We start from the raw sequence: 21058 nt of genomic DNA on the forward strand, positions 1-21058 counted from the left end.
CTTCCGCAAACTGGGATGCTGAAGTTCTTTCAGGCTGCAATCACCTTCAGGTGCAGTCAGGGCGGCCATGTGATGCTTGGGCTAATGGGAGCTGCGGTCCAAAACACCTGGAAGGCACCAGGTTAAGGGAGGCTGGCCTGGACCCAGAGCACGGCAGAGGGGCATTTCAGGCTCTGGAGCAGGAAGGGAGGGTGGGCAAGAGAGGAGCGATGGAAAGCACAGTTTCAAAGGCACATTGTTTTATACAGATACATGGATTCAAGATGAGGGACGTGGGTGGAGCTGTGGGTTAAACCACAGAGCCTAGGACTTGCCGATCAGAAGGTCAGCGGTTCAAATCCCTGCAATGGGGTGAGCTCCCATTACTTTGTCCCAGCTCCTGCCAACAAAGCAGTTCTAAAGCACGTCAAAGTGCAAGTAGATAAATAGGTGCCACACCGGCGAGGAGGTAAACGGCGTTTCCGTGCGCTGCTCTGGTTCACCAGAAGTGGCTTAGTCATGCTGGCCACATGACCCGGAAACTGTACGCCGGCTCCCTCGGCCAATAAAGCGAGATGAGCGCCGCAACCCCAGAGTCGGCCACGACTGGAACTAATGGTCAGGGGTCCCTTTACCTTTTTATGGATTCAAGATGACATAGGTAAAAACAGCAATGTTCAGGAGCATTTGAGGAAATAAAACTTTTTATGCCAGTATCAATAACTTCATTTGAAAACCACTCCCCTTTTAAAAAAGGCACGTTTCTTGCTCACTGTGGTTTTAGCACCCCATTGCTGACATTTGCTTCTGATGCTGCAGCCTTCGCCACCCTGGTGCGTACGATATGTTTTGGACCACAACCCCCCATCGAGAAACCCGGAAGGCACCAGGTTAGTGAAGGCTGCCATAGTGCAACAATGCACATCTGTAAGCTGGCTGTTTGGTCGTAATAATACACATTCATTCATTCGTTTAATGCACATTTGTACATGCAGACCACCAGAAGTAGGATACTGTGCAGGCTTTGCAAACAGCACAGAAATTTGTAGGAGCAATGGCAGTCCATAGGACAGGGTGGGGAGAGGCAGAAGAGAAAGTCAGAGACACCTGGGATGAGAATTAACAACCTATATCCCTTTTAAATGTATTTGTGGGGACGGGGGTATTGTTTGGTTTGTTTTCGTTCTCGCTTTTATAACGTATACTGTATTTTTATGTCATGAACCACTCTGAGATTTGCAGATGAAGGATGTAATAATAATAATAATAATAATAATAATAATAATAATAATAATAGAGATTTGTGCCTTTGACACGCATGACCAGCATGGAAGTTTGACTTAGTTTTTGACAGCAACTGTCACTCACTGAATGTGATTTGAAGCATTGGTGGGGAAACAAGACTTCCCTTTTGCCTTCCTCTAATCTAACTTGGGAGTGGTATGTCAAACAGACCAGCACCTCTTCCACTTCTGGCTTGCTGAACCCCCAAAGTTTGGGACGGCTACCATTACAGGAACGCAAATCCAAAACTGGCTAGTGCAACTCGTCTCTCAAAAGCCCATTTAATCCTACAGCTCCGCCCACTGCCTAGCTCTGGTTATGGAAGGCCCAAAGCGGCAGAAAAAGCTCAGGGAACCTCCTGCAGCCAGAGGGCAAGTCTTCCTAGTGGTTTCTGGAATCATGCTAATTGTCTGTGTATATATAAGGATGTTGCTGTTAAATGAAAGCAAGAATTGGCCATGGTGAGGCCTGAGTGCGTGAGAGGATGCTCTTTGACAGGGAAAGGAAATGAAGGATGACCCCCTGACAACAACCCCACCCCCCACCCCGTTCACCTTGAAGAGCTGGCAAGCAGCGGCTGCAGCCTGCCGCTCAGCGTCGATCTTTTTGGTCCCGTAGCCTTCCACTTCCACGTTCTTTGGCCACTTGATGAGCAGCGTAACTTTCTGCAGGACAAAGAAGGGAAGAGGTCAGGCATACTGCTCAGGCATATATGCCGCTTCTGAGCATCCTGTGCCTTCTTAACAGAGCACAGCAGTCCACACAGCAAGCACCAGCTCTCCTCACATGCAGCTTCACCTTAAGAGACATTTTCACAGCACTGTAGAGTTGTGAAGGGCCATGGCACTCATCTGATTCAGCCTCCTGTTACCATGTGTGTACCTGGGCTTACCTGTGCACTCATGTATGTTCATATACACACTGCTGAGGGGTTTAGGATCCTTTGCTAGAGTTATGATGTGTGCTTGTTATGGAAGTGTGTTAACCAGTAATTTTATGCCCATAAGAAGCTCTCACACAACGGAAAGCTAGGAGCTAAATGGCACCTTAAACCGAGATTATGGGCGCAATAATGGAATGTCTAGGTGCGCTTTTTTAATAACATGAATACCAAGCTGAAAATGAATGAGCTAAAATATTATGTTCACATGGCCTAGTCTTTCCCCTGCCCACCTCCCTAATATTCTTAAGAAGGTCTCTTCTCAAGTCTTCAGAGAGTGGATTGAAGTGGGGAGGCAGAAAAAGGTCCTCCTTTCCTTCCACTCTGCAGTTTTAATCTGAAATCTTAGGCACAGTTCTGTGCCCAGAGCTCAGAAACTGCTCGCGCTAATGAAATTCCGTTGCAAAATGCGCCTAGAACAATGGGAGTTTCGAACACCGAGCAAGAACTTGCTTCCCTGCCACTTCCATCCATTGCTTTAGGTGCTGCAGACAGTTTACCTTTTTCCGTGGCCCATTGGTGTGGATATACACCAGCTTGTCTCTTGCATGGGAAATGCCAAGAGCTCTTCCGATGACGCTGTTGAGCAAATTTTTAGGCTGGGGAAATTCCTTCAGTAAATCTCTTGAATCTGAAAGAAAATTGTGGGATGGGAGAATTAACCTCCTGTCAAATTGAGAACACTTCACAAGACAAATGAATCATGCAATGCATCTGTCATCCATGTGAGGTCAGCAATGTCCAATGTTGCAGACGGCAGACTCAGCCTTGAGGTCCGTTTACCAGGGAAGAGGTGTCTTATCAAAACCCCCAGGGCTACCTGCTCTTGGGGGCTGATTTACACAAACCACTGGTGCCCAGTGAGCTTTTGATGTGTGGTGAAGGTGCATTGCATCAACTGGCCCTCTGCTTTGAGAACTCCACATGCTCAAACCACCTTGCACAAGCGTTTAGCTAGCTCAGATGTTTGAGCTGAAGACAGCAAAAACATCTTTAAAGTGTTCATACAATAAGAGCTCAATAGAAACCATATCTAGATAACAGAGATCAATCCTACACACACACACACACACACACACACACACACACACACACACAATGGCAGCAGCTAGACTTGCCAAAAAAGGAGAAGTGAAAGTGAAATTGACTCACCTCCTTGCATTGTCCTATCTAAGAGGAAAGCAAGAAGGAAAAGATCCAGAATAAAAAAAGGTTTGAGAAGGTGGAGCTTAAACAGATGGATATACCCCTATGGTACCTTCAGCGCCAACTCCATAAACTCCCAGAAAACAGAAGCTTACGAGTTTTCTTCTTTAAAATAAATAAATAAATATGGTACCATGACAAAGAGCAAAGACTTCCCACTAAGAATTCCGCAATGGGGCCATTCATTTCAGGTCATTTCCCAACTTGGAAGTTCTCAATAGAAAACCAATCATCGGACACAATTTAGGTTTAAATACAAGAACAACCTTCAAAATCCAGAGCTGGGACCAACAAAGGTGTGGGAAGCTTCTGAGTTCTCCAGAAGCCTTCATCAGGCACAGTGTTGTACAAAGCAGGTGGTGAGGGGAACAAGGATAAAAAGTACAAAAAATATATAGATTGACGGCATAGCCAAGAGGTCAGCTTGTAGATCAGGATGGGGAAATCACCTGGCGGTTGAACACGTCAGAAAAAGTGTCATGTATTGGGCTTTGAAGCCACAATTATTAGTTACTCCCCATCTCTGGGAACTCAAAAGTCTGGCTTGTAATCAGCCTACAATCACCAGCTTGGAACAGAGTTTACAGACTGGCCTCCATCTAATGTTAGTACAGTAGGTTTTTTTTTAAAAAAAGTTTCCACCTCCCCCTAATTCCTGCTTGCTCGACAAAAAGTTTTGGGGAACTCCAGAGCTCGCCACAATTCTGTGGAATTTTGGTTGATCATAATTAACGTTCTGCACCACTGTGGACTTTGGGGGTTCCCCTTATGGACCAACACAATCACAGAGATCATCACAACATGCCCAACATTTTTTATATTTGCAAATGCACTTTGTGCTTTGAACTGGTGGGCTGTAGTGGCACAGAATCTCATATTACCCAGGCCACTGACATCTTTTTCTTAAGAGAAAAAGTGGGCTAGTAACGACCTGCTAAACCAATATTTGCAAGGATTTTGCACTAAACCACAGCATCAATTTTACTCAAAGCAGCAGAGTGAATTAAGCAACAGCACAGATCCCATTGCTTCGACCGTGGCCTTCTACGAGGTTACTTGGCATTGAAAACCAATTCTGGAGTTCAGAGGCCCCAGTAAAAGACAATACTGGCTGAAAGTCTGCTCACCTTCCTGATCCTCCTCGCCCCCCTAAAGTCCAAGACTACTTCCTGCTTATGGGATGTTCTTTTGAGCCACAACCCTGTGTTCTGCCTCTAGAACAGAATGCGAGTGAAATCACCCTCTAGGGTGGGCCTAATACCTAGGGAAGCCCCTCACTTCCTTTAGGACAGGGGTCAGCAACCTTTTTCAGCCGTCACCACCGTCCCTCAGACCATGTGGTGGGCTGGACTATATTTTTTTTTGGGGGGGGGGGATTGAGGAAATTCCTATGCCCCACAAATAACCCAGTGACGCATTTTAAACAAAAGCACACATTCTACTCATGTAAAAGCACCAGGCAGGCCCCACAAATAACCCAGAGATGCGTTTTAAATAAAAGGGGCACATTCTACTCATGTAATTCCCGGACCACCCGCGGGCCGGATTGAGAAGGCGAATGGGCTGCATCCGGCCCCCGGACCTTAGTTTGCCTACCCATGCTTTAGGAAGCCGAAGCGAAGGCAGCTCCCCCCCCCCTCGGCCACCTTAAGGTTCATTTCTCGCTTGCCGGGGGAAGGGGGGGGGGGGAGGCGAGCACGTGCAGCGCGTGACCTTGACCGCGTCCAGCTCCGTTAGAAGCGCGGCGATGCGGGAGCGCGGGCGGGAGAGGCGCCCTCAAAAGGCCGGGGAGGAAGGCCAGCAGGAGCACCGGCGCGGGGTGTCTCATGCCCCTCGCCCATAGCCCCCCACCCCGCTTCCATGAGGCCGGCTATTGAGGGGAGGGTCTCCCTCCGCCCGCTGCCCTGTCCCACCGCCGCCACCCGGCCTAAGGCGAGCCAGCAACCGGCGGCGCCGGCTCACCTTGGCGGCCCATCGCGTCGCCGTCGTCGTCGTCCTCCGCCTGCTGCGCTTGCTCCGCGCCGGCCGCGCGCTCGCACAGGCCCCTCCGCAACGAGCGACGCAGCGTGGGCTGCGCTCGCCACAGCGGCCCGGCGGCGCCGTCGAGCAGCATCTGCAGGAGCCGGCTGGACGCCGCCATCTTGGAAGGAGGCACGCTCGCACGCCGGCTGCGACGCAGGAGCGGGGCGCACGCGCACAAAGCCCAGAGGGGCGCCCACGCCTTCCGCGGCGCGCCCCCTGGAGGGCGCCGGAGTGAAGCGCAGGGAGGCCACAAAGGCAGGCAGGCGGACTCAACCCAGCAGCAGGACCCCAGGACCCCTCGCCCGACCCTCTTCTCCGGAGCCAGGGGAAAGGTGCTTGCTGCCCCCTCGGATTTAGACAAAGAGCTGAGGAGTGGCTTTGGTGGGTCCAGCAAGCCTCACCTCTGCCTTCACCCCTCTCTCCTGGCTTATTGGTGGGTGTCCTCATCATAGTAAAGGTAAAGGGACCCCTGACCATTAGGTCCAGTCGTAGCCGACTCTGGGGTTGCGGTGCTCATCTCGCTTTATTGGCCAAGGGAGCCAGCGTACAGCTTCCAGGTCATGTGGCCAGCATAACTAAGCCGCTTCTGGCGAACCAGAGCAGCGCACGGAAACACCATTTACCTTCCCGCCGGAGTGGTACCTATTTATCTACTTGCACTTTGATGTGCTTTCGAACTGCTAGGTGGGCAGTAGCAGGGACCGAGCAACGGGAGCTCACCCCATTGCGGGGATTCGAACCGCCGACCTTCTGATCGGCAAGCCCTAGGCTCTGTGGTTTAACCCACAGAGCCAGCCGTGTCCCTGTCCTCATCATAATGGGCTGCAATACCTGCAGCCTAAAAGGTGAAGCCCCTTAATTTTCCAGGCCTGTAGGATCTTAAAACACCCGTTATGCTATTGAAATGACAACGTAAGTGTTGCTCCGAAGGGAACTGGAAGCCTCGTGGCTTTCTTTCGAAAACTGCACAGATCACAACCACTTTAGATAGCCAGGGCTTTCAAAAAGACAGAAGAAACAAAGGTTGTCAAGAGAGGCCAGCAGAGGTACAAGAATTCAGATGGCTGCCGCTCTGCTGGCATGGTTGGGTCCGCACTAACAGCCTGAATGTGGGTCAACAGTTCTGTGAACAAATGGCCTCTGCCAAAGTCTGCCTGTTTTCTTGATGTATTGTCTGTCCGCAGTGCTGCTGCCTTGTAAGCAAGGCAGCACGGAGCAAATGATGCTGGGGCTTGCAAAACAGCCCAGGAAAACTCAGAATGCTACAGCTTTGCTTCAAGAAGCAAGGTGGTACTGATCCAGTGGGAACTGTCCTTGGTCCAGAATGCTTCGTTGCTAGAGCAAAAGTTCATAGGATTGGCTCATAAGATAAAAAACTTGTTTAAAATAAAGAGCCAGTGCTTTGCAAAAAAAAATTATAAACATGGGTACACAAGCAGCTCTTCCAAGCAGGGAGACATGAAGAGACCGTGGCCCAGTTGAACTTACCTGCTGTGTGCCTATTAAACCCGTAATGAAGACAAACCCCACCCCCCCATAAGGAAGTTAGCTTGAACAATGTGTCTTATGACACACAGTAACTCCTATCATATCCAAAGGTAATTTTAAAACATGTAAGAATGGAGGCTTCCCAACCGTAACATGGCCTCAATGCTCTGTTCTGCTCTTTGTCAAGATAATGACTAAGTTCGTATAATAAGGCCAACATATGGAAATCAAGTCCCACCCCAGTGCAAGAAGCCTGCAGACAGAGTGAAGCAGATAATTGTGCCCACTGACACTGGGCAAGGATTGGAGGGCAGGGTCATAACCACTCTCTTGCCCTGGTGGGTGCAAGGCTATGCTGAAGTCCGTGCCACTGTACGTCACACAAGCTAAAGTAAGGTTATCACATCAAAGTGCACAGCACAAGACCACAAGGCTATGTGTAACACACATGAAGGGAGAACTAACACAAGATTTTTGTTGAAATACACAAGTGGGAGTCTGGAAAAGTAGCATGGGGGAGCAGTCACAAGGAATTCCACTGCTTTAGGGTAGTCACAAGTGTCGAGGGCCTGCTCGGCTTGTTATGCAGCCAGACACCTTTCTCCTTACTGCACAGGAATGGAAAGGAGGGGACACATCTAGGGGCTAGGAGGCGGGGGGTGTCAGTGACAATCAGACTTTGAAAAGCTGGTATCACTGGATCAAGTGCATCAATTCTGTTAAATTAATTAAATAGCTTTAATTGGATTTCAAATAAATGTGGTTGGGGGAGCAGGTTAACGCTGCCAGCAGGGGCGTCTTAACCACAGAGGCTAGTGGTGCCAAGTTCTGGAGGGTGCCAGGGAAGAGGCAGAGGCTGGACGTGGCGCCTCCTGGCATCAGCTCACCGCCCTTGCCCACCTCCACCATGCTGTGCCCAAGCAGTGCCGCGCCTGGAGCCTCCTGCTGCCATAGCGACCACGGCACAAAGCGGCCAGCAGAGCTGGGAGGTGCCGCATCCAGCCTCTGGCTCTTCCCTGCTGGAGGAGCCGCCAGTACTGCACACCTCCTCCAGCCCCACTGTCCTCCCACCCCGCTTCCATAAGGTCAACAACTCTGGGAAACGGGACGCCGAAGGGAGCTTTGCACCACAGTGCCAGATATACTTAAGACGGCCGTGGCTGCCAGGAATGTGAACGCTGGCCTTAGCCAACCAGGTTTGTACAAAACACCTGGTAGACAACTGCCATTGGCCCCGGTCAGCAAGGCCATACAATGACGGGGCTGATGGGAAATGTCTGGTAGGCACCAGGTTGGCAAATGCTGGCAGAAGTGCTGCTGCTGCATGAAAACCAATGCTTCCCTTGGGCAGCTACAAGGGGCGTTGTCCAGTTCCGCCACTGCTGGGTGGACTAGCTGTGCAGCTGAAACGACACCTGTAGGGGATGTTTGGTGGTTTCTGTGTTTCTGCTCTCATTACTGTTTTCAGGTGACATGGACAGTTTATACCTTAGTGCTCCTAGTAACAAATGAAAGAGGCACTTTTCTGCTTACCCCAGACACCATAAAAAGGTGCTTTGGTGGCAGCGTGTGGTGGCACACACACTAGCAAACAAAGCCCTTTCTCCCAGCCTAACAACTGAAGGAAAGGCTAATGGGCAGGTGTGAGAGAGCTTCCCAAAGCAGGTGGTTGCTAGAGGCAGGGGAAGAGTTGGTGGGTCTATCCCCGAGGGATTACGTAAGGAGGGCAACTGCGTCTGTGGAAGGAGACTGAGCAAAGAGTGAGGCTAAAGAAATATGGCATATGAGGGAGAGAAGTGGGAGGGAGCAGGCTGTGGACATGGAATGGATCAGCTGTCAGGGTTGGAAGGATGGACCAATAGGATTCCTCCCCTCTCCACAGTATTTCTAGAGAAAGGAACCAGGTATGTAAAACACAGCAGTGAAAAGAATAGCAGCTGCAACCCCATCTTTGACAGGAAGAGGAAAGAGCTAGAGCACAGTAACAGAGAGCTGAAGGAGAAAGGTGAGATGATGGACAACCATCTACACGAGTCTGGCTAGTGGTTTGTCACGGACAGCTATACAAAAGCTTGCAGCTCTGAGCACGCAACGTGTAGGAAAGATGCCAAAAATTAAACGGTCTCCTTATTTGAAGTCACAAAACTTTTTATTAAGCAACATAAAAGCATTTAACAGCATTTAATTTCTACATTTTGTCCTGCAGCCTGCCAGGTCAGGCTAAAGGCATAACTTGCCACTCTCGTCTCAAAGGAACCAGCCATGGTCGAGCCTTTCTGATGCAGACAGGAAGGTAATTTTGTTGTGTTCCTCTCCCATCACAGGACCACCATGGAGTCCATGACAAACCACTAGCCTTGTTCTGAGGACTCCTGCCCTGCTTGGGGTCTCTTTTTCAAGTTCTGCAGTTGATTCGGCCACTGCCAATGTCATCATCGTGCCAACTCACCTGACAAGTGAGCCAAGTGTGCGTTTAGGAAAAGAATCCTTGAATGCATTGCTCTTGGTGATGAAAATTTGCAGGGTCTTTATGCCAAAGGGCTGTAAAGGTGATATAGTACTTCACCGGGCGGACACAGTAATCATCTCTCTTTCAGCCAATCCCAGGAATTCTTTATTCCTGCATGAGCACCTCGTTTTAAAATCAACGGCCAGGAGCTCAGAAAGAACAACAAGGATGGCGGATGGCTGGAGCAACTAGCGTGGAAAACTAGTAATGAGCTAAATGGAGAGTTTGGTTAGGGAAAAGAGGAAAGAGACAACATGATAGAAGATGAGAACATGTTGTACAGATGTTGTCAACACCAAGGACAGCAGTCTTACTAAGGTGGTGCAAAGCAGCACAACTAAGAAAAAGGGATATATGAGGTTTAAAAAGGGGGAACGTTCCTATTTCAAATTGGATTGGGGGTTGGGGAACACCAAAGCATAATCTAATGTGGATAACCAATGTAAAGGCTAGATTGGACAGAAAACTGGATTTGCAGGGTATGTGAGTTCTATATAAGCCATGACAGTTGAATGCCACCCACATCATTGCAGAGAGGGAAAGGGCCACTATCAAAATAACTACTGGAGATCTGCAAAGATGTGAATCGTCGAATGTGTGTCATTATTAGCTTGAGGCCAATTACATGCTCATGAGCAGCTTCAGTAACAAATGTTTTGGTTGTGCCTGGTTGAAATGAGCCTTGATGTGACATCTGAAAAACACACCTGGGATTATGGACCAATTCATAGCCAAAGGCATGAGATGATTTTCAGCTCAACAATGACCCACAACTTCTTTATCGTTTTCTAGGTAGTACATCTGACTACGTCCTAGCCAATGCTGTAAGCCAAAGATGAGGAACCTAAAGCTCTTCAGATGTTGCTGGATTCAGACTCCCACCATCGCTGACCATTGGCCATGCTGGCTTCTGGAAGTTGTAGTTCAACAATAGCTGGAGGGCACCAGACTCCCCATCCCTGTCAGAAACTCGGCATGAGGACCTGAAGCCAGTGTGAATAGAAAGGGACTGGAAATTTCATTCACTGCCACAGGGGGAAGCTCAAGTCTCACAAAGGTCTGGTGTGACTGAGAAGAGAACCAGTTCTAGAGCTTTCCCCCCTAGTCATCAAAAATAGTGATTCCCTCATGCCATGACCCACCCTATGTCCGGCCAGCTACCTTCTTACCTCTTCTACATGAATTCAGGGAGAACATCGCTGGCAGAGCAAAATGGTCCAGTTCCTGGAAAAACAAGAGGGAGAAGAGATAGGAGAGATGAAATGTATCAAGGAGAGTCTAACCAATTTTAAGCAAAATAAAAAAATTCCTTCCAGTAGCACCTTAGAGACCAACTAAGTACAGTGGTACCTTGGGTTACATATGCTTCAGGTTACATACACTTCAGGTTACAGACTCTGCTAACCCAGAAATAATACCTCGGGTTAAGAACTTTGCTCCAGGATAAGAACAGAAATTGTACTCCGGCGGCACAGCAGCAGTGGGAGGCCCCATTAGCTAAAGTGGTGCTTCAGGTTAAGAACAGTTTCAGGACCTCAGGAACGAATTAAGCACTTAACCTGAGGTACCACTGTATCTGAAGAAGTGTGCATGCACACAAAAGCTCATACCAATAACAAACTTAGTTGGTATTTTGTTTCAACTGCGGCAGACCAACACGGCTACCTACCTGTAACTAAAATTTTAAGCAACCGTCCAACCAGAACTTGTATGTAAATATTGTGTTTCTGAGGGAGATAGGAAGCCAAATGCCTCATCATCACATGTGGTCTGGCTTATTGGCTGGGGTTTGTCAGCTTCCTTTCAACCAACTTCTGGGAGGAGGTTTTTCTATGAAACCAGCCTTTTCTAAATCGCAGGATCCCAAGGTCGCCATCATCTCAGCACATACATCTCAATTCCTAGTGGACTTCCCTCTCCTCATTACAGAGATCCTTTAAAGAGGGAGATGATGGGGATTGATGCTGGGATCTTTTTTGTCCAACTACTTAGCCATGCCCCATCCCAAGTGCAAAGCTCCACATTTAAAAAAAAAGTTTAACTTGGTGACACATTTCCCTTTTAGAACTTTAACTAGAAGCAGCAGTGCGTACTTGTGTTTGGTAACCCCATCCCCCATTTGTACCCATGAAAATCCCTCCCAAGTTCCTAGTTGTTGCTATAGAAAACATTGGGGGAGAGAGCAGTATCTCAGTGTAAGGAAAGTGTTAAACCCACCTCCCCACTTTGCTGTGGTTCTGACTCCACCCCAGCTGCTATTTACAGTTTGAAAAGCCAGGCAGCACAGTTTGGTCCTAACCAGTAGTGCTGATTATCAGGATGAAAGAAGATTCAGTATAACCAAAGGGATTGAAAAATCCTCGTGATATTCCCAAGAGACATTCTTAATTATTCAATGACTTTATGAGTTGCAGGGATTGCAACTGACCTGAAAAAAGCCAGGCTGCCCTGACTGCTCCTCTACTTTTAAATGCAGCTTTACTTTTAGGAAACAAGCAGATGAAGCCTTTTAAGACATACCAAGATTAAAAAACAGTGCCACCTGAAAACGGGGGGTTGCCAGCATGGTGCCCACCAGACGTTTGCTGGACTACAGCTCCCATCATCCCTCACCACTGGCCATGCTGTCTGGGGCTGATGAGAGTTGGAGTCCCTGTGTTAATATTTTCATCATCAACTCACTATTAAAGGCCCAGAGCAGAGGCTGATAAAGAAGCCAGCATCCCTACTGGCTGTTCTCCGTAACCAAGGACAGGCATGGCAACTTGGGACTTTGGTTGGGAGGATCAGAAGGATGTGGGCAAGTTTGGGCAACATTTCGTCCATTCAGTTTTTTCTCAGAGTGCCCAAGGAAGGCTGTCCACATGGAGGTCCACTGAGAGTTCCCACATAGAACAGTTAAATAAAAGATATGTTTTCCAGGATCATCACAGTCTCAGTGGAGGCAAAGGATGTACCAGTCCCAGTGACATTTAAGAGTTTTGGCAGGTGAGAGTCGCCATGCAGGCATAAAAACCCTGTACCCACTGAAATGCCCTCTTCTATGTCACCCTTTTGTCATTGCAAACCCCTCCAAGAGCCGATGCAGAGTCAAACCCACAAATTCCCAGGACATGCTAGGCACTTAAAAACAACTGTTGCTCAAGAGCCATGCAGTGAAGAACATTGTGCCAGCCGTCTCACAGTTTCCCCATCATAGCTACTCCAAGTTTAGTATGCGATTACTACTTTTTTTTAATACATAGAGAGCAAACACCCCCCAAAAGGCATAAAACAGAGACTAGTGCTAATAACTGTGGATTAGGGACTGATTGTGGTGTCCAAATTCAAATCCTTGCCAAACGTAGAGCATGGTGGAGATTTGGGCAAGTCCCTACACATCTCGGCCTAGCCTACTTCAAAGTTATTCTGAAGACACTTGTTTAGGCTGGGATGTTTGGCACACAATGCCAGAGTTAGGTTTTCTCCATTGATTCAATCAATCAAGAAGCGAGCTCTGCCAATGAATATTCTTAACAGCTATTAATCCCAGTCTGCCTCTCCCCGTCCATGTCCCATTCATTCCTAGTCCATTTGTTACAACAGAAGAAGTGTAGACTAGCTCATGCTGCCAACCTGAACTCGCCTACAACTGATGTTCCAAGAACAAGAATAACTGCTTCTCAGCTCCCTTTGCCAACCTGGTGCCCTCCAGATGTTCTGGACTACAACTCCCGTCAGCACCAGCCAGCCATCAAAACCAACTTGACCCTTGCAAGCTTTTATTCCAGCATTAAAATAAAGCTTATAAAGTTTGGAATCCCAGGAATCTAATTTCATCCCAATTCCATGCAACCTCACTCCCATTCTCTTCCCCCATAATGACGCCTACTTGTGATCTGATGCACTACCTCCTGTTACCTTTCTACCTGTTCCTCTTACACCCAGAGGAATTGTGACTACAAACAACACGGAGGCTCATGAGCATCCGGATGCACCTGGCTGGGTACTGCCTTAAGCAGAATTCTGCTCCAGAAGGCAGTACCCAGCATCCAGGAAATCTTACGCTCCCAACAACCCACTGAAATCCACGCAGATGCCAAACTAACTTTTGCCAAACTACCACCCTCCCTCCCTGCCACCAGAACCATGGCTTTCCCCCCTCCCTCTGATGCTGTTAAATCAGATCTGAAGACATCCCTTTGTCACCCTCAGCATCAGGACCACCAACCCTACTCTCACTCTTTCGGTTCTGCACAGCTTTCCAACATCACCTCGCCTCCATCACTAGCCAAGTCGCTGTCTCCAGACCCTGGGTCCAATTCTTAGGATTACCTCCATCGCCATGCCAGACTCGCCAACACCCCTTTGCCAGACACACCTACAGCGCTCCCATCCCTAGGGCCCCTCTCCCCAGACCAAGCCCCCCATACCTCCTCCGATCCATCCGGAGCCTGGCCACCTCTCCCAAGCGTGGCATCCCAGACCAAGAGGACCAGGAGGAGCAGGGCTAAGCGGCTGCCTCTCCGCCTGGCCTACCTCACGGGGTTGTTGTTGCGAGGAGGAAAACGGAGAAAGCGCCACCTTGCAAGCAAACGTCAAGTCGTCCCCGTGCAGGACCAAACACCTGTCACTGCCCCCCACCCCCCCAAAAAAACCCATCCTTCGCGCGGACTCTCTTTCTCTCACCCCCCCCCCCAAAGAAGCATCTCTTCTCCACGCCCACCCCGCCATGACCTCGGTCCCCCCCACGGCCTGCTCCCCCCCCCCACATCCAACCCCTCCCCCTAATTCGCCCCTTGCCCCCCCTCACAGCCCCCTCCCTCTCCTCTGCGCATCCCCCTCCCCCCATTTATCTCCCCCCCCCCGCCTCCAAGCGCCTCACGGCAGCTGCGTCCGCCTCTCCCTCCCTCCCTCCCTGACGAGCGGCGGCGGCGGCGTCGCCCGCTCCTTTCCTTCCCTCTTCGCCGCCGCCGCCGCCGCCTATTCTCCTTCTTCCTCCCTCCTCCCTCACGGGCCACCGACCTCCTTCGCGCCGCTGCTCTTCGCCGCTCTGGCCGAGGGGCGGGCGAGGAGGAGGAGGAGCGCGAGGCCGCGGCGGCTGCGCGGAACGGGCGGGCGGGCGAGCGGGAGCGGGCGAAGGCGGCGAGAGGCGGCGGGTGGGTGGGTCGCTGGTTTCCCTCACTGGCCGGCCGGCTCGCTCTTTTCCCTCTCAGGCGCCGGGACTACGGCTCCCGGCAGGCCCCGCGCGGCGCAAGGCGACGTGGCTTCCGGTCCCTGAGCGGAAGCGGAGGAGGAAGGAAGGAAGCGCAGCCGGGGCTTTCGGCGGGGAGGGGCGGGGCGAGAGGAGGGCGCTCGCGTCTCTCCAAGGCAACGGAGCACGCCAATGGGAGGCGGCGGGGGGCGGGGCTTGGAGGGGAAAGGCGGAAGGTGACGGGCAGGCCCGGAGAGAGAGAGAGAGGAGGAGGAGGAGGAGGCCGGTGCCGCCTCCGGGCCTCTGCCGGTGAGTGAGTGAGGCGCCCCTTCTCCCTCCCCCGGGACTCGCCTCCCCTCAGTCCCTCCGCCCTATCACCTCCCCCCCCCCCCGCCTACAACTGTCTGGGCTTCACCGGCCGGGTTGCCGCCTGCCTCTCTTTTCCTCTTTCTTTTCCCTGCTCCTTTATATATTTATTTATTTCGCTTTATATCCCCCTCCCCTTCCCCCAAGGGGCGCGAGGCGGCGTGCGTGGGTTTGCCCCCCTCCAACACCTCGGGTTTTTTTTTTTAAAGTAATTATAATAATAATAATAATTTATTATTTATACCCCGCCCATCTGGCTGGGCTTCCCCAGCCACTCTGGGAGGCTTCCAAAAAATATGGAAATACTGTAATACATCAAATATTAAAAGCTTCCCTAAACAGGGCTGTCTTCACATGTCTTCTAAAAGTCTGGTAGTAATAAAATAAAATAGAAGTTTGGTAGTAATAGCCCCCACAGCAACAACCACCCTGTGAGGTAGGCTGAGGCGGACAGAAGGTCGCACTTAAGGGCCGAGTGGGGTGTTAAAGGTGTTGAACCCTCGCCCATCTCGGGTCCCACCCTTTCTCCCTCAGCAGTCTGGAAGGCAGAAATTTAGCAGGTCGGTCGGCTCTAATCTGTTTTCATATTTTAACTTTTTTACGTTTCAAAATATAGCTGCAATTCCCCCACCCCACCCCTGTTTTTATTGTTTTAGGTTTGCATAAACCACTATGAGCTATTGTAATTTTTTTATACAATCAAGCGGCATATGAATTGTATCAAACAAAGAAACAAACTCCCCTTACTGGCATGAAGATAAGCAGTAACATTTAACGTTGGAACACTGTTACAGCCAGTTCAGGTGTATGTTGGAAGGTTCAGGAAATATAAAAGGAAGTACACAGTGCTTAGTCAAACTCGAACTCACTCGTGTTGAAATGTTTGCTGTGCATCCTTCTTTGAGCTCATGATTTCCCATGGCTTTAATTAAATTATGGTCCTTACAACTTTCTTTTTATATTTATTGGTCCTGAGAAAAAATATGGTTCTGTGCATTTCTTTCAAACCCTGGAATCCCTTTCCCCCCAGATTATACAGGGATGCACCTGAAGTTGGAGGAGCTTGTTTTGATGGCCTCATCCTGGATTGCAGTGCAGTGCCGCAATTCTTCCAGACCTTCAGAAATGGATGGGTCAGAAAGGGGAGTAACATGATGGTAAGAATCCTTAAGAATATTAAGCCTCTCACGGGAATGCCTTCTACGTCACATGCTACGGTTTATTTCTGTAGAGCTTTTTGGCCCAAAGTCCCCCAATGTGGTGAACAACATTGTACAGTGGTACCTTGGTTTATGAACTTAATCCGTTCCAGAAGTCCGTTCTTAAACCAAAGCGTTTTTAAACCAAGGCGTGCTTTCCCATAGCAGCGGGGGACTCAATTTACAAATGGAACACACACGCCAGGAAGCGGAACATGTTCTCCTTCCAAGGCAAAGTTCACAAACACCTACTTTTTTACAGCGTTTTGAATCCAAGTTGTTCAAAAACTAAGCTGTTCTTAAACCAAGGTATCACTGTAATACAAAGCAAAGTTAAAATAAAAATACAAGAAACATGGTGAATCAATACTATAAAGTGACACAAACACTAAATACCCATAAGCCACATCATGAACTGTACAGTGGTACCTCGGGTTAAGTACTTAATTCTGGAGGTCCATTAACCTGAAACTGTTCTTAACCTGAAGCACCACTTTAGCTAATGGGGCCTCCCGCTGCTGCCGTGCCACCGGAGCACGATTTCTGTTCTCATCCTGAAGCAAAGTTCTTAACCCGAGGTACTATTTCTGGGTTAGCGGAGTCGGTAACCTGAAGCGTATGTAACCTGAAGCATATGTAACCCGAGGTACCACTGTATTGAGCTGGACACAGCTTCCCAGCATTCCCCTTCTCACTTAGAAGCCACCTTAATTCGCATTTCCACCCTCACCCCGGCCAAGTTTTATTATGTCAACTATTATTATTATTATATTATTATTATTATTATTATTATTATTATTATTATTATTATTATTATTATTATGTCAACTATTATTAAGCCTATCCTCAATCAGTCGCCCACGGGACGTGCCCTCCCTCTCGTCACGTCCTGAAAGAGAGACCCAAAGGCAGGATACCCTTTTCTTTCACTCCCTCTGGAGCCACTCATCCATTATAAATCATATCAAAATAATGTACAGTGGTACCCCGCAAGACGAATGCCTCGCAAGACGGAAAACCCGCAAGACGAAAGGGTTTTCTGTTTTGGAGGCGCTTCGCAAGACGAATTTCTCTATGGGCTTGCATCGCAAGACGAAAGCCCATAGGGAAATGCTGGCGGTCGGGAGCAAAGACTTTCGCCCACAGCCGGCCTTCAGAAGAGGACCTCTTCTGAAGGCCGGCGGGGGGCAAAAGTCTTTGCTCCCCCCCGCCTGCCTTCCCCCCGCCTGCCCCGGGCGATCTTAAAATGCTGGCGGGCGGGAGCGAAGCGTTCGCTGCCGACCCCCAGCATTTTAAAATCTCCAAGGGACGCTGTTCCGAAGCGGGGAGGGGGGGCGGGATCACCTGCCCCAGCCGCCCCACTTCGGAACGCTGTTCCGAAGCGGGGAGGGGGGGCGGGAAGACCTGCCCCAGCCGCCCCACTTCGGAACGCTGTTCCGAAGCGGGGAGGGGGGGCGGGAAGACCTGCCCCAGCCACCCCACTTCGGAACGCTGTTCCGAAGCGGGGAGCGGGGACACCTGCCCCAGCCGCCCCACTTCGGAACGCTGTTCCGAAGCGGGGAGGGGGGGCGGGAAGACCTGCCCCAGCCGCCCCACTTCGGAACGTTGTTCCGAAGCGGGGAGGGGGGGCGGGAAGACCTTCTGAAGGCGGGCAGGGGGCGAAAGTCTTTGTCCCCCCTGCCTGCCTTCCCAGGGGCTTTTAAATCACCCCGGACAACGGAGAAGTCCTCTGCTGTCCCGGGGCGATTTTAAAATGCCTCCCGCCAGCATTTTAAGATCGCCCCGGACAGCGGAGAAGCCCTCCGCTGTCCCGGGGTTTTTTAAAATGCTGGGGGTGGGAAGAAAAGCCCTTGTCCCCCCCCCCAGCCTTCAGAAGAGGTCCGGGGACAGACTGTCCCCGGACCTGGTCTGAAGGCGGTTTCCCTAGGAACGCATTAATTGATTTTCAATGCATTCCTATGGGAAACCGTGCATCGCAAGACGAAAAAACCGCAAGACGAAGAGACTTGCGGAACGAATTAATTTCGTCTTGCGAGGCACCACTGTATTCAAGCTGCAACGTACGTCCAGAATGAACAGACACACTGCAAAGGAGTAGTAGAGAGCAAAATCTACTGCCCCGTGGTGGTTCTTCACTTTCTCTTTTTATTACTGCCGCTTCTGTTTTCAATTCTGCAGCAGCTTCTGAGTGTTAGTGTTGTACCGGAGCAGGAAGAGGCATAGTTCCTGCTGGGCGTGAACTGTGATGCAGTACAGGCAGGGCAGCAAGGCTCATGTGCCTTCCCAATGCTGAGCATCACTTTCAGTGATTGAGAAGCCCAGGAAGCTCTGGGTGGGGTGGGTGGGGTGGTGGCGGCGCAGGCCAATCTGATGCGCCTGCCATTGTGCCTGCACCGTGCTGAACTCTCCTCCCCACCTCTCAGGAACTTGCTGCAATGGCCATAGTTGGGAAGGTAGGTGAGTCATTTTGCCCGCTACCAGATCCTGCCCAGAGGTCTCCCTAACGGTCTTGGCATGCATTCATACAACCCATCGCTATGCATGTTTACTCAGAAATGAGTTCAAGGGAAGTTAGGGCCAAGTAAGCAGGTTTCAGGAGGGACGCAGGTGGCGCTGTGGGTAAAACCTCAGCGCCTAGGACTTGCCGATCGCATGGTCGGCGGTTTGAATCCCCGCGGCGGGGTGTGCTCCCGTCATTCGGTCCCAGCGCCTGCCAACCTAACAGTTCGAAAGCACTCTTAAGTGCAAGTAGATAAATAGGGACCGCTTACCAGCGGGAAGGTAAACGGCGTTCTGTGTGCTGCGCTGGCTCGCCAGATGCAGCTTGTCACGCTGGCCACGTGACCCGGAAGTGTCTGCGAACAGCGCTGGCCCCCGGCCTCTTGAGTGAGATGAGCACACAACCCTAGAGTCTGTCAAGACTGGCCCGTACGTGCAGAGGTACCTTTACCTTTACCTTAAGCAGGTTTCAGAGTTTGGGCAGATTCGTATGGGAGGATACAGTCCTTCAGATAGCCTGGGATGAACAAATTAGAGCTTTAGGTTGTAGACATAGTAATGGTCAACACTCTGCTGCAATTAGAATACCTCTAATGTGAGTGTTTTGTTGTGGATTTGAGTTCCGGATTATATATGTTACAATGACTTATTTAATAATAATAATAAATTTTATTTATATCCCGCCCTCCCCAGCCGAAGCCGGGCTCAGGGCGGCTAACAACAATAAAGCAGTACAAAAGTACAGCATAAACAACACTCTAAAATCATTCATTATAAAATTAATTAAATTTAATTAATTAGTTAAGCAAGACTTATTTAACTAAGAAACATATAAACTCCATTCAGTGCTAATGAACATTCTTCAGTTTTAATTTCATCAGCATTGAGTGAAGTTGGCAGGAATCTTAATTTGAAACAGGTTTTCTTATTTTAAAAAGTTACAACAACCAAACAAACTAAAATACAATCTAAAAATAACAATAATGGGAACAAAACAGTAACCATATTATATTTGCCAGCAAACAGCAGCAATATAGGAACATATTGCTTTGAGGCCTCCACCAGAAATGCCTGCCAGAATATAACTTGTAATAATATACTTAAAAGTGAGGAAAGAAGGGGCCAGATGAAGCACTCTTGGGAGCCACATTCTTATTTTTCTGCCACATTTCAGCATTTTTGAAAAGTTATGCATACTATTACAATCTAAATGAGTGCAGGCAATGTACCATGCTTATAAACTTCGTGCTGAGTATTAGTTGCTGCTTTGTTATGCATAGTTAATAAATGCTAATCGGTAGCATTTAAATTGTTTTCAGAATTTGTAGAAATGCGACTTACCTTGTATCTTAATCTTGTACCTTTCCCTTGCTGTTCCTCTCCATTCTGTCCTCACAACAACACTCCCGAGAAAGGTTAGGCTGAGACACGGTGAAGGGTCCAAGCTCATTCAGTGAGCTTCATAGCTGAGGATAGATTTGAACTCTGCTCTTCAAGGGCCTAGACTACCACACCACCCACTGTGTCACAGGAGCTCTTAGTGCTTGGAAAACCTTTAAATTTTGTAGTGTATTAAAGGCTAAGGCTGCAGTTCTAACCACTTTTTGCAGGGAGTAAGATTCACGGAATTCAACTGAACTTTCCTCCAAGTAACAGTGCTTAAGATCACATTGTAATGTTTTTATTTTTTATGAGCACGAGGTTTGTCTATTGCCCTTCATACAGATATATGCTATTGCAGTGATTCCAAAACTCTTGAGTTCAATTTGGTTAGTATAGAGGGAGCCTGACAAATGTGGTTTCGCGTGAATACAGACAAGCACTTGGCTTGAGTATGTATATGAAAAATTGTATACTATATTCTTTAACTTCTAACCTTGCTTCTTTTCCCCTCCTGGAAATATAAAAGTTGTTTCAGCTTGTCCCTGTAACCTGAGAGATGAGGATAGGGTACCTGCCATTAACCTCATTTGCTAATGTGTTGACATTAGTCTAAAGACTGAGAAAGAAAAGCCTTTGAATGCTGTGGTCAGCAGTTGGCAGCTTCTTGGGTCTGTGTAACACCTTGCCATTTAAAAAGCAGTAGAAGGTTGTCCAGGCACTGGGGCTTTTTGAAAAAGGGGTAAGATGCCCACGAGTAAAGCAAGTATTCAGTGGTAAAATTAATTTATTTTCAGGAATAACTCCCCCCATTCTACTGTGTATTCTATAAAAAGGTTAGCTTGCTTAAAGCTTGAATGTTTGGGTTGGTTTCCAGGCTTTGATATGCCTGTCCTCTTTATGCTGGGATAGTTCAGCCTGTAGCGCCTGAGACTCATTTTCCGGGTCTTGGGTTGGAGCCCTGAATTGGGCAAAAGATTTCTGCATTGCAGGCGGTTGGGTTACATTACCAT

The 21058-nt window shown here is 49.2% G+C and overlaps 1 protein-coding gene and 1 long non-coding RNA gene across 5 annotated transcripts in view; one reads left to right on the forward strand and one right to left on the reverse strand.

The window, feature by feature from the left end:
- Nucleotides 1-14574, reverse strand: part of DHX30 (DExH-box helicase 30) — a 33481-nt gene extending 18907 nt beyond the window's left edge. The window contains exons 1-5 of one of the 4 annotated variants that reach the window (XM_077936622.1): nucleotides 14433-14574; nucleotides 10598-10652; nucleotides 3356-3373; nucleotides 2704-2834; nucleotides 1818-1928 (exon numbers count right to left, since the gene is read on the reverse strand). In XM_077936622.1, the coding sequence (XP_077792748.1) occupies nucleotides 1818-1928; nucleotides 2704-2834; nucleotides 3356-3373; nucleotides 10598-10625 (288 nt within the window). In that variant the 5' untranslated portion in view covers nucleotides 10626-10652; nucleotides 14433-14574. Of the gene's footprint in view, nucleotides 1-1817; nucleotides 1929-2703; nucleotides 2835-3355; nucleotides 3374-5371; nucleotides 5565-10597; nucleotides 10653-13840; nucleotides 13938-14432 lie in introns of those variants that run through there. The other 3 variants (XM_077936623.1, XM_077936624.1, XM_077936625.1) reach the window with 3 other exon arrangements.
- Nucleotides 5578-11127, forward strand: LOC144329281 (uncharacterized). The gene is made up of 2 exons (XR_013394756.1): nucleotides 5578-5888; nucleotides 10221-11127. It is a non-coding gene; the product is annotated as an uncharacterized LOC144329281 (long non-coding RNA).
- Nucleotides 14575-21058: the final 6484 nt, after the last annotated feature.

This window comes from Podarcis muralis, chromosome 12, assembly GCF_964188315.1.
Source record: "Podarcis muralis chromosome 12, rPodMur119.hap1.1, whole genome shotgun sequence".
Taxonomy (NCBI): domain Eukaryota; kingdom Metazoa; phylum Chordata; class Lepidosauria; order Squamata; family Lacertidae; genus Podarcis; species Podarcis muralis.